The sequence below is a fragment of the Pteronotus mesoamericanus genome, unplaced genomic scaffold (genome assembly GCF_021234165.1).
Source record: "Pteronotus mesoamericanus isolate MK-2021 breed Mesoamerican mustached bat unplaced genomic scaffold, CSHL_Meso_final contig_27, whole genome shotgun sequence".
NCBI lineage: Eukaryota > Metazoa > Chordata > Mammalia > Chiroptera > Mormoopidae > Pteronotus > Pteronotus mesoamericanus.
Window position 1 is genome coordinate 27,313,637 of NW_026555115.1, and position 13,300 is coordinate 27,326,936.

General features: G+C 37.8%; 1 protein-coding gene across 5 annotated transcripts in view; it reads right to left on the reverse strand.

Annotated features, from left to right (window-relative positions):
- The window catches only part of GTF2E1 (general transcription factor IIE subunit 1), a 96,848-nt gene that overhangs the window by 16,825 nt on the left and 66,723 nt on the right, over positions 1–13,300 (reverse strand). For all 5 annotated transcript variants that reach the window (XM_054575249.1, XM_054575246.1, XM_054575250.1 and 2 more), the window contains exon 3: positions 4,089–4,290. In XM_054575249.1, the coding sequence (XP_054431224.1) occupies positions 4,089–4,290 (202 nt within the window). The remainder of the gene's footprint in view (positions 1–4,088; positions 4,291–13,300) is intronic.

The window sequence follows — 13,300 nt, forward strand, 5'->3', positions numbered from 1 at the left end:
CAGTGTATGTGATTGGCTCGTTATATCTCTCCCTCCAAACACCATGTTTCTGGCCATATTTTACAGGTAATCTTGAGCTTATCCCATCCCTCCTATTCTCCCTCTGGCTGCCTACAGGCCCACTGACACTTCTGTTATACAAAAATGCCCTCTCTCCAGTTGTCCAATTCAAGCTGATTCAATCATTTAATCGATGTCTGCCAGCTATTGCCTCTAGCTATATCTAGGGCTGCTATAAACTTTCTTTCCCATAGCCTTTCTACCAGTTATAGGCTAAGCTTATTAGGTATCTCTCTGTACCCAATCTATTTGTCTTACTATGTTGTAAAGTGTTATGCTACAGTTGCAAATAACTGGTTTCTATCTTTTCTTTCTGCATTTATCTAATGTTATTTTTTGCACTATTTACTATGTTTGTCTCAATTTAATCCTTATCTGTCTTTAGTCATTCTCTTCCATCTTCCACCTGTTCTGATGTCTTCTAAAAGGCTTGTTCTCTGACATCACTATAATCTGAGTCCGCTTACTCTGGTGCAAATTGGGTTTTTGAATTTTAGTCTCCCTCAAGTATTCACTTTTCTTTCCCTTCTCTTCTCCCTTGACCTGATCTGTGTTTATATGTTTATGTGCTCACTTTACATCCTGAGTCTCTCCTCTCTCACCTAGCTATCTCTGTGACTCCTCTGTCTCTATCTTTAGCCAACATCCTTATCTTGTGTTGCGCCTGCTCTACCTGCCTGTCCGCCCCCAAATGCGTCTCCCTGAGCCAGCCATACCTTTTCTGTCTCTCTCTATCCAGTCAATGTTTCTCTAACTCTGACCCGGCCAACTCTACCCCTGTCCTTCTCTGTGTCTCCTTCATCCTGACCCTTAAATGATTCACTCACTCTCTCTGAAGCTACTGTTTCTCTCTATAAAAAATTTTGAACTCATAGCTTTCATCTATGCTCTGTCTTTAGCATTAACCCTGAAGGTCAACACATGTTCGGTACTTTTGGGTAGAGAAGAACAAGAAAAGTGGGGAAAAAGAACAGGACAATTAATATAAATATTAGCATCAGACTACTTTCTTATAAAAGACTGCGATGTCTTTTGCCTTTTGTACTCCATTACAGAAACTCAAAATTGGTTTAGTTCCAGTTTGAAACACCAGAGATGTGACCACAAGTCAAACAAATTTTAAAATCTGGAAGAATTTTTTTAAAAGATATTTTTAACCATGGAAAGTTGACTATACAGGTTTTATTTCTACCTTTACCATGGACACAGACAAATCTAAAATTATCAGCAAATGTTACATTAAAAATCTAGATGAGAGACATGTAGCTTCACTCCTTCTGTATATTTAAATTTCTTCTGTGGAGAGAATGCACACATTTTACTTAAAGATGACAAAAGGGATGATTCAGTTTTGAATCTTTTTACATTATTTAAGAAATTTTAGAACTTTAAAAAGATATAACTCTTGCTCAGGAGTGGGGGTGGAATATTATTTCAAACTAAAATTTTAAAGATCTTTAAGATGAGTGTTAAAAAGAAATGATGGAAAAGGAGAGGCTACAGGCTACAGGCAAGGAATTCCATTTAAGAAAGACTGCTGAAAAGCTGGAACCGTCCATCAGCTCTTGGGTTAAATCTACTAATTCTACAGAGGCAGCTTCTGGCTCCTGCTCTAGAGATCAGCTAGAATTTAACTGATTACAGATCAGTAACCAAACTAACAATGAAGCTATTTATTTTTTAAAAATCATCATGAATCACTATCATCTCCGAGCTCCCATTCCACTCTGCTGTAGTTTCTTTTCTTGTATTTGGGGCAGAATGGCTATTACAGATCTGTCCTGTTCTGAAACAGACCCTATAGTACAGAAAGACTAAATCAATACCATTTCCAAGACGTTATATTCAGGCTTGTCAAATGCTTGGTGAGGCCTTCTCAGCTGGGTTAACACCTGATAACCTAGCTCCAATGGTCTTTTCCTGACTTCATGGAAGCAACTGCACTTTGTTCTGGCTGGAACCTCCAGATACCCCACTCTCTCTTTTGCCTGCCTCCATTCACCCTTTCTTTCCTAGAGACCAGACTGTTGGATAGCTTCTTTCTTGATCAATTTATTTCCTCCATTTCCTGATTCTTCTTCATCCCTGGATTCATCATCATTCCTAATGAGAAGCCAGGTTATTTGATAGAGTGAGCTGCTAGGGCCTCTAGCATCACTGCCTGACTCAGTCTGGTCTCCAGCATGGAGCAAGGAATATCTAAATAAAGATTTGGAATGGGAGGTGGACAGTGGTAAGTGGGAACATTAGAGGCACGATGCCAGTAGTGATGGTGAAAGAATACCATTGTAGTGGGAAAACATCTTGATAAACAGGGAAATAACTATAGTTAGAAGAGGAAACACAAGAATAATTCATGAGTAGTATTATATTGTGTAGAAGGCAACCTGAGAGAATACTAAAGCATACTTCAACCTGAAAAAACCCACAGGCTTAGAATAGTATGTATTTTTATAAAGTTACTATGCCTCGTAGGTTTCTATGTTAGGGCTATAGTATCACTTAAATGGAGAAAAAAAGATATAAAAAAATAAATTCTTGATAAGAGACCAAATGACGAGCAACAGAAATGTAAGGCTATCTGTGATGTGGATGATATTAGCTCCTACCAACTGTGGCTTCTCTCCTTTGCTTATTGATTTTATTCAAATACTGATGATCATTTGCTCCAGAGGACTCAGACTTTCCCCAGCCCTGGGAGGTAAACCTTAACTATCAATCATGTGATCTCATAACCTTTGCCAGACACTGGTTTAGAAATAAACATATAAACATAAACATATAATTCTGGCTAGTGAGACACCGAGGGATAGGTAGGATAAAGGCAGTCCTCTGGGAAAGCCTTCTTCAATCTTAAAATAACATATAGGAAGGGATGGTCCATTTTCCTTCATTTGGAGAGTTTCATCTACATGTGATACCTAGAAAAACACGACCATCTTAGGCTAGCTCCTGTTGTGCTCCCAAGAAGACAACAGACAGGCTGAATTTGACAGATTATAAACATGGAACAAATCTAGATTCTTGAGGATGTAACTGAGCTGTGAAATTAATCCTGAACCTCACTCCTCAGGAATTCTGGTCATGCTAAATAGGTTTTTCTTATTGTTGAAGCTACTTCTGGTTCAGTTTTCAATTACCACACGTAAAGGCAGCCTAACTGATCCTTACTGCTAGAGTAGAAAGTTCATAACTTGTACAAACACAAGACTTTCTGTACAACTGGATTGTTTTTAACCATCCAAAAGAAACTCAATTTGCTCAGGACTGCCCAGAACTGCCTCTTCCATGACACTAGTACCAGAAGGTATAAAATACTAAGAGTGCTCTTAAAAACTGGACAGTTACAACTTGGACTACTGGATTCTATGAAAGGGTATAAAATCTAAGCTCTTAGCTTTTTACTTAGTTTGACACTAGAAGGAAAAAGAAAAGAGGTAGAGCAGGCGAACACTCGCTGACCCCAATTCTCACTTATGTAAAACTAAGGCTACCTCTGCAATTGAAATATTAGGGTACACTCAAGAAAAATATAGGAAGCATGGTAAGAAGTACTAACCCATAGGTAACACCTAATTCACTTTGAAGGAAGTTGCACTGAAAACAGGCAGGCAAGAAAGGTGTCATTAATATGCTTCAAAAACAAAAAAGCAAATGCTGCATTCCTTAAAGAACTTCAGCCTTCAAAACTCGGCTAGGAAAATTCAAATATCCCCAAGAGGCACAACTAATTTAGGATTAGCTAACAATTGGCTGAGCTGCAGTAGGCAAAAGCAGGGTGAGGACTTGAAGTCAAACCTGACTATTTAAAGATTTTTGCCTAAGGTCCACACTGTTCTGCATTCAGTACAAATAATCTTCATTATAGGCAAAAGTTAGTAAGACAAGTGTGACAGAGCTTAGACTCTATGAACACATTAGTCTGTAGTCTCCTGGCAAATTAATTACCCACTCTTTCTCTTCAAAGTACAGGTAGTTAAAACAAGGGCAAACTTAAAATTGTTCCTGAGCACAGGGACTATCCTCACCTCTGTTTCAGGGCTGGTATTTCTGTAGGTTCCGGCTCAAGTATTTCATAGGCCAAGTTTACATCCTCTGTCTCCCGAAGCAAAGCATAAATGGGTTCAATTTGTTCATTAAACCTTGCCAAAAGTGTGCGTGCATCTTTTTTGGGCATTGCTGATTCATCTTCTTCTACTTCTGTGTCGCAAAAAGTACAGCGGAAAGTTCCTACAGAGAAAACAAGTCTCAGGTCAGGGAAGGGAAATTCTCAAGACTAGCCTTTAGCAAACTGTTTATATCTCCACAACTCCTCTAACATGTTATTATTAAAATTTTCAAATATACAGAAAAGTTGAAAGACTTTTACAGTGAACATCCATGTGCCTACCATCGAAATTCTAAAATAAACATTTTGTTAAATTTGTTTTATCACATTTCTATTCATGTGTCATTTTTTACACATTTGAAACTAATGTCTAACCCCCAAATGCAGCATGGCAAACAGTTTTAAATCATATTTCTAACAAACTTATACTTATTTTTTAAAAGATTTTATTTATTTTTAAAGAGAGGAGAGGAGTAGGAGAAAGAGAGGGAAACATAAATGTATGGTTGCCTCTCGTGTGCCCCCCACTGGGGACCTGGCTGGCAACTGGCGACCCTTTGGTTTGCAGGCTGGCACTCCATCCACTGAACCACACCATCCAGGGCGTCCTATTTTAACTTGAAACCAAATTTTATACAGCTTACCTGTGAAACCTGTACCTTTTCCCAAAAGCCTTCTGTTTTGCACACAAATTTTGCCAAATAAATACCTGAAACCAAGTTTCTAGCCATCCTGCACATTGTTACAAGGCTATTTTTTCAAACTTATTAACCATTTATATCCAAACAAATTTAACCAATCATTTCGAAAATTAAAGTTCAAGAAGGCTTTATTGTTCTTCTTTCTATATCCCTCACATCAATTTGTAACTAAATTGCAGTGATTCCTTAGACACATCTAAGATTTTTCACTTCTGTTGTCATTTCACTAATCAAGGCTACTATTATTTAGCGTGAAACAACTTCCTAAATCTGGCCTTTGAACCTCTGGGTTCTTCCTCTCCAATTCCACCAAGTTTTCTATGCCACCACTTTTTGTCTTCTCCTTGCCCTGCTCTGAATCCTATCTGGTAGCTAGATTTCTAAAGCCCACAGCATCAAATCTAAATTTTTCATCCTAACATTCAAGATCCTGTATAATTTGGCACGAAACATCACAACCCAACCACAGTCCTTTACCTGTCAAGTAAATTCAAACATTTGAAAGAAAATATATTAGACATTAATATTTATATTTATATAGTGCCTTGTTTCTAAAATGCTTCCATGTATATTTTTTGATCCTTATACCAATCCTGCAAAGTGATGTCAGAACTGAGGTTCTGAGGAGTTTTCTGTTTTGTCCAAAGTCACATGGCCTGTAAAAGAAAAGTAGTAACAGCTGCTGCTGTATACTGAGTGCTTACCAAGTATCACCAACTCTCTGAGGCTTGTACAATTATTGCCCATTTAAATCAGTAAAATACAGAGGTTCTAAGGGGTTAAGTAACTTAGTCAAGGTTGATACAACTAACTACTAATTGTGAGGAGGGTAACAAGAATCAAACCCAAGCTCTTTTGTTGAAACTCACACTCTTAAACATTATGGTCTACACCACCAGCACCACTTGGATCTCCAGTTTGGTTCTTATTCCCACTGACAGGGACATGTATCCTTCATTTCTATCCCAGTTTACCTGAGTAATGGATTAAAAGAGACCATACAAGTACTGGCACACTGTAAATATGCAAATATTTAGCTTTAAAAAGCTCCATATGTGATTGATAACGTCTCTTCCCTGGTAAGGAATAAACCAAGTAGACATCTCTGTCTCAACACAACACTAGAGTCTACTGATTATTTCAAACAATAAGTTTTTTACTGCTTCTCCCACATAAACAACCAATATCATGTACATTCTTTGTTCATATATCCTGTCTAAAACACTCTTCATCCATCTTCCCACTGTCCAAATTGTACCTAATTTTTTACACCTATTCCAAGTAAGTGAGAGAGAAAAACCACCCATCACAGCTAGAAGGAGGCCCAGCACTGACAGTTAGGTTGTGATGTATTTCTATCAAAAAGAATCTCACAGATTACCAATAGCAGATAAGGAAGGTCCTTCATGACCATTATGGAAGTGATGCAAAGCCAAGTCTGTTTGAGTCCAAGTACAAACAAAAGCAAGGTCTCTGTCCAAAAACAAAACAAAACAACAAAAAACTCAGCTAACTGGGACTATTGCTTCTTTATCAATTACAGCTTTAGCCTGACTTTGTTCTTCTCATCTCCTAGTTAAGATTTATTAAGATACCCAAATCATAGAATTATCCCTAGTTCTTCATAGCACTGAATCCAGAGCAAACCCCTACCATTTCCCTGAATCCTCCCCAAAATTATCTAACAAAAGCCCAAATCCTCTGTCCAGCATTACCTTACTGTGACATTCCATGGTTCCCCATGGCAAGTGGCTTTCCTTTTTGCAAAAAGCACTGATAAACCCAACTTTGTTTACCTATGTGTTACTGATGGTCTTTGACTAGTGGGCATGAACATAAAGACTCCAGGCTTAACCAACTGGACAAGCATACTATTTACCAAAATAAAGAAAGAATAAGTCCTTTTTTTCTTTGTGGGGAAAAGATACAAATTTGCTTTAAATATCTGAACCCACATTGCCTGTTTGTTGTAAAAGGTATGTTAGAAGCCAACTTATTACAACTGCTTAAAGCTGAAAAGAAAGATTTAGACTAGAAATTCTGTTATGAGAATCAAGAAGATATAAATGGTAAGTGAAGCCAAAACGAGGTCAGAGTATCCAAAGAGATTGAGGAGAGTGAGAAGCATAGGCAGTCAAGGCATAAATCCAAAGAAAGAGGAATCCTGAAGACAGAAATGGAATAACCACATGGAATTTCAAGGAAGAAATGATTTGTGTTCATTTTTCAAGGTCAAAAACTGAAAATTAGTGAACTTGGCTAGTGAGGTTTTAGTTGGTATGCTATCTTAGATTATTTTCTAATTATTTCAGGCTGTCTCAGCCTCTTCCCTTCAACAGAAATAGAAAGAATATCATCCATGTGGGATCATGTAAAATAAGGTCTACATCAGCTCTCAAATACCTACTGAATTAACAAAAAACCCAGCTGATGTGGGACTTACATTAAATGTTGAAAAATGGATGCTTACGAAGACTGTCAATGAAAACTAGAAACTACTGCAAAACATTATCTAATTCAATAGTTTTCAAAATTATACTTAAAGCAAGAAATCCACTCCACAAGTAAGGAAGTAACTGATATATAAACATACAAAAGCAGGTATTCTAATTGAAGTTCAGAAAGAGAGCTCTGACAAAGTGCAACACTATAGTCCTCTCAACATATGTCTTCAAAGCCCTATAAACTGGGTTTCTCAAAGTCTTGTACTAATCACACTTTGCTGCAGAGCCTTTGACCTTGCTGTTTCTTCTATCCAGGATGCTTTTCCCCCAGATAGGTAAAGGGCTAGTCTCCTTACTTAGTTTACTTCTTTACTCAAAAGTAACCACAGGGAGGTCTGTCCTAACCAACATTACCGAAAATTTCAATACTGTGCTAGATCTTCCAAACAAAACATCAACAAGGATATTGTGGAGCTGAATGACGCATTAAATCAAATGGGCTTAACTGACATATATAGAAACCTTACATCCCAAAGAAGCAAAATACACATTCTTTTCAAATGCGCATAGAACTCTTTCATACATAGACCACATGATAGGACACAAAGCAAGCCTCAGCAAATTCGGGAAAATGGAAATAATACCAACCATTTTCTCGGACCACAAGGGCTCGAAACTGGAAATCAACATCAAAGAGAAACCTGAAAAACCTGCAAACTCATGGAGACTGAACAGTACGCTATTAAACAACGAATGGGGCAATAATGAGATAAGAGAAGAAATCAAAAAGTTTCTGGAAACAAACGAAAATGAACATACAACAGTCCAAAACCTATGGGACACAGCGAAGGCAGTCCTGAGTGGGAAGTTCATAGCAATACAGGCTTACCTAAAAAAGATAGAAACATTTCAAATAAATGACCTAATACTACAACTTCAAGAACTGGAGAAACAACAAGTAAATCCCAGAGCAAGTAGAAGGAAGGAAATAATCAAGATCAGAGCAGAAATCAATGACATAGGGACAAAAAGAACAACTCTAACGATCAACCAATCCAGGAGCTGGTTCTTTGAAAAGATAAATAAAATTGACAAGCCTTTAAGCAGACTCATCAAGAAAAAAAGGGAGAGGACCCAGATTAATAATATCAGAAATGAAAGAAGAGAAATAACAACTGATACCACAGAAATACAAAGGATTGTCAGAAACTACTATGAACAATTATATGCCAACAAATTTGAAAACCTCGATGAAATGGACAAATTTCTAGTAAACTATAATCTTCCAACACTGAAGGAGGAAGAAGCAGAAAGCTTGAACAGACCAATAACGGCTGGGGAAATCGAAGCCGTAATCAAGAAACTCCAGGCACACAAAAGCCTTGGGCCGGAAAGTTTCACAGGAGAAATTTACAAAACATTTAAGGAAGAGCTAACCCCCGGTCCTACTCAGACTATTCCAAAATATCCAAGAGGAGGGACGACGCCCAGACTCTCTTCATGAGGCCAGCATCACCCTAATCTCCAAACCAGATAAAGACCCTACAAAGAAAGCAAACTACAGGCCAATTTCGGTAATGAACATAGGCACTAAAATCCTCAACAAAAGATTGGCAAACCGCATCCAGCAATACATTAAAAAGATTATCCACCACGATCAAGCTGGATTCATCCCGGGGATGCAGGGATGGTTCAATATACGCAAATCAATAAACGTAATACATCACATAAATAAAAGGAGAGACAAAAACTACATGATCATCTCTACAGATGCAGGAAAAGCATTTGATAATGTACAGAACCCATTTATTATCAAAACATTCAGCAAAATGGGGATAAATGGGGCATTCCTCAATGTAATAAAGGCCATATATGAAAAACCTACAGCCAACATCATAATCAACAGGCAAAAACTAAAAGCTTTCTCACTAGGATCGGGAACACAACAAGGATGTCCGCTTTCATCACTTCTCTTCCACGTAGTATTGGAAGTCCTAGCCATAGCAGTCAGACAAGAAAAAGAAATAAAAGGCATCCAAATAGGAAAGGAGGAAGTAAAACTATCATTGTTTGCAGATGACATGATAGTGTGTATAGAAAACCCTGTAGACTCCACCAAAAAACTACTCAACCTAAATAAGTGAATTCGGCAAAACAGCGGGATACAAAGTCAACATTCAGAAATCAAAGGCATTTTTGTACACCAACAATGAAACAGAAGAGGAGGAAGTCAGAAAAAAATACCATTCGATAAAGCAACAAGAAAGATAAAGTACCTAGGAATAAATTTAACCAAGGAGGTAAAAGACCTGTACGCAGAAAACTATACCACATTGAAGAAAGAAATTAAGGAAGACACAAATAAGTGGAAGCATATACCGTGCTCATGGATTGGAAGAATTAATATCCTCAAAATGTCCATACTACCCAAAGCAATTTACAGATCCAACGCAATCCCTATTAAGATACCAATGACGTATTTCACAGAAACAAAAAACAGACATTTCAAAAATTTATATGGAACCATAAACGACCCCAAATAGACGCAGCAATTTTGAGAAAGAAAAACAAAGTAGGAGGGATCACAATCCCGGACATCAAACTCTACTACAAAGCCACTATACTCAAAACAATCTGGTACTGGCACAAGAACAGACCCAGAGGCCAGTGGAACAGAATAGAAAGCCCAGAAAGAAGCCCAGGTCTCTATGGGCAACTAATAGTTGACAAAGGGGGCAGAAGCATGAAATGGAGCAATAGCAGCCTCTTCAACAAATGCTGTTGGGAGAGCTGGACGGCTACATGCAAAAAATTGAGATTGGATCATCAGCTGACACCATACACAAAAGTAAACTCAAGATGGATAAAACACTTAAATATAAGTCGCAACACCATAAAAGTCCTAGAGGAGAACATAGGCAGGAAACTCTCAGATATCCACGCATCAATTTTTTCACCGATATGCCTCCTGAAGCAAGGGACATAAAGGAAAGAATAAACAAGTGGGACCTCATCAAAAGAAGAAGCTTCTGCACGGCGAAAGAAAACATCAGCAAAATGAAAAGGGAGCCAACCGTATGGGAAAATATATTCGCTAATGATACATCAGATAGAGGCTTGATCTCCAAGACATATAAAGAACTCACTCGACTCCACTCCAAGAAGACAAATGATCCAATCAAAAAATGGGCAAAGGACCTGGGCAGACGCTTTTCCAAGGAAGAGATACAGAAGGCCCAGAGACATCTGAAAGGATGCTTGGCATCACTAGCCATCAGAGAAATGCAGATCAAAACCACAATGAGATACCACCTCACACCGGTCGGAATGGTCTTCATAAACAGATCAACAAACAACAGGTGATGGCGAGGCTGTGGAGAAAAGGGAACACTAGCACGCTGTTGGTGGGAATGCGGACTGGTGCAGCCATTGTGGAAAGCAGTGTGGAATTTCCTCAAAAAGCTGAAAATGGGACTGCCTTTTGATCCAGTGGTTCGCCTGCTGGGACTATACTCTAAGAATCCCAAAACGCCAATTCAAAAGAACCTATGCACCCCAATGTTCATAGCAGCACAATATACGATAGCCAAGTGTTGGAAGCAACCTAAATGCTCATCAGTAGATTACTGGACCAAAAAATTTACACAATGGAATACTACGCAGCAGAAAGGAAAAAAAGAACTACTAAACTTCGCGACAGCATGAATGGAACTGGAGAGCATTATGCTAAGCGAAATAAGCCATGGGGCGAAAGACAAATACCATATGATCTCACCTATATGCGGAACCTAACCAACAAAACAAAAATGTAAGGAAAATAAGACCAGCAACAGTGAAAGGAAAAGAAACCAACAGAGACAAGAGGGAAGGAGGGAGGGGTGGGTGGGGGAAAAGGAAGGGAAGGGCTAGTCAAGGAACACATAGCAAGGACTTATGGACAAAGCCAAAGTAGGGAAAGACTGAGGGAGGGACGGGAGAGGGGGCAGGGTAAAGTGGTGGGGGGAAGGTGGAGACAACGTATTTGATAAAATAAATAAATTTAAAAAAGAAAACAACAAAAAAGATTACTCTCAGAAAAATAAAATTCAAAACTGTCCTGTCCTTCCCTTTTTCTTAATCTTTGTCTATCAAACATATTATGTTTTAATATTTATCTAGTTTATTAGATTACTTATCATTAAAATTATACCAATTTTTTAAAAATGTCTTCCCAAATACCTCATTTCTCCTTTGAAGACAAGATACATTCCAAACATTAGTTTTAAACAAATAAACACGCTTGTTAGTATCACTCATCCACATAAAATAGCAATGCTTTTATTTTGGGAAAAGAAAGTTCACTGTTATCATCATTTGTAGAAGGGCATTCTCAGAATAACAGTCCTTTTACTTGAATAAATTTGGTTTGGTGGGGAAAAAATAGGGGGTAAAGAGAACACAGTGTATAGTCACCAGGGACCTGAATTCTAGACTCATTTAAGTAACTTTTTGAAGACCTACATTTAATTAGATTAAGATTTACTAACAAATACTTGTAGAAGGGCCCATTTTGCAGAGAAGAGTAGCTTAAATATTACTGTCAATAACTGCAACCTGGGATTTTATCCTACTTATAAGCTTATTATCTTGCCAGTTTCACAGGTGTTGCAGAAAGACACAAGACTACTAGGTCAGTGACAAAGAACTTGATTACTCACAAAATAGCAGTAGCCAGTGTCAGCTTTATGACAGTTTCGTAAACCCCCAATTCCCATATGGTGACACACAGAGGCCCAGGTAATGACTGTACATGCAGGGGGTTATGTTACAGGATAGAAATCCTGAGGTTAAGGAACCCAAGTATTTTATAATGGGCATAAATATACCTGTCCTTTCCTCTGGACAGTGATGTCACTTTGGCTATACTGAACTGAGCAAACATGCTCTGGAGGAAGACTATTATTTTTTAATTTCATTTTTTAATTACAGTTGACATTCAATATGCAAGACAACAGCAGTGAGACAATCATAAAATTTACAGAGTAATCCCCCCCCATATTTCAAGTACCCACCTGGCAATATACATAGTTATTACAATATTATTAACTATATTCCCTGTGACTATTTTGTAACTACCAATTTGTACTTCTTAATCCCTTCACCTTTTTTCACCCAATCCCCTAATCCCCTTTCCCATTGGATAACTCTGTTTGTTTTTTGTTATCTATCAGCCTGGTTCTACTTTCTTCATTTGTTTTGTTCTTTATTCTCCACATAAATGAAATCACATTATATTTGTCTTTATCTCACTTATTTCACTGAGCATAATACCCTTTAGGTCCATCCATGCTGTTGCAAATTGTAAGATTTCAGTATTTTTTATGGTTGAGTAATATTGCATTGTATATATGTACCACTACATTTTTATCCACTGGTCCACTAATGGGCACTTGGGTTGTTTCCATATTTGGCTATTATAAATAACACTGCAATGAACATAGGGGTGCATATCTCTTTTAGAATTAATGTTTTAAATTTCTTTGGATATATACCCAGAAGTGGAATTGTTAGGTCATAAGGTAGTTCCATTTTTAATTTTTTTGAGGAACCTCTATACTATTTTCCATAGTGGCTATACCAATCTGTGTTCCCACCAACAGTGCATAAGAGTTCTCTTTTCTCTATATCCTTGCCAACACTTGTTGTTTGTTGATTATTGATGGTAGCCACTCTGACAAATGTGAGGTGTTATCTCATTGTGGTTTTAATTTGCATTTCTCAATGATTAGTGATGTTGAGCATCTTTTCATATGGGGGGGGGGGTGTTGGTATTTTTACTATACTAAACAGTAAGCAAACTTGCCTTTTGCTCTGGAAACAATATCTGTACCTTCCAAGGCTGCTCACTATATAAATATCCTTGATATCCTTCAAAAAATAATGCAGTCTAGGAAAAGGGTAATCAGACAGTACGTCTCCTTGCAAGATGTGCATAACATGTGAGAGAC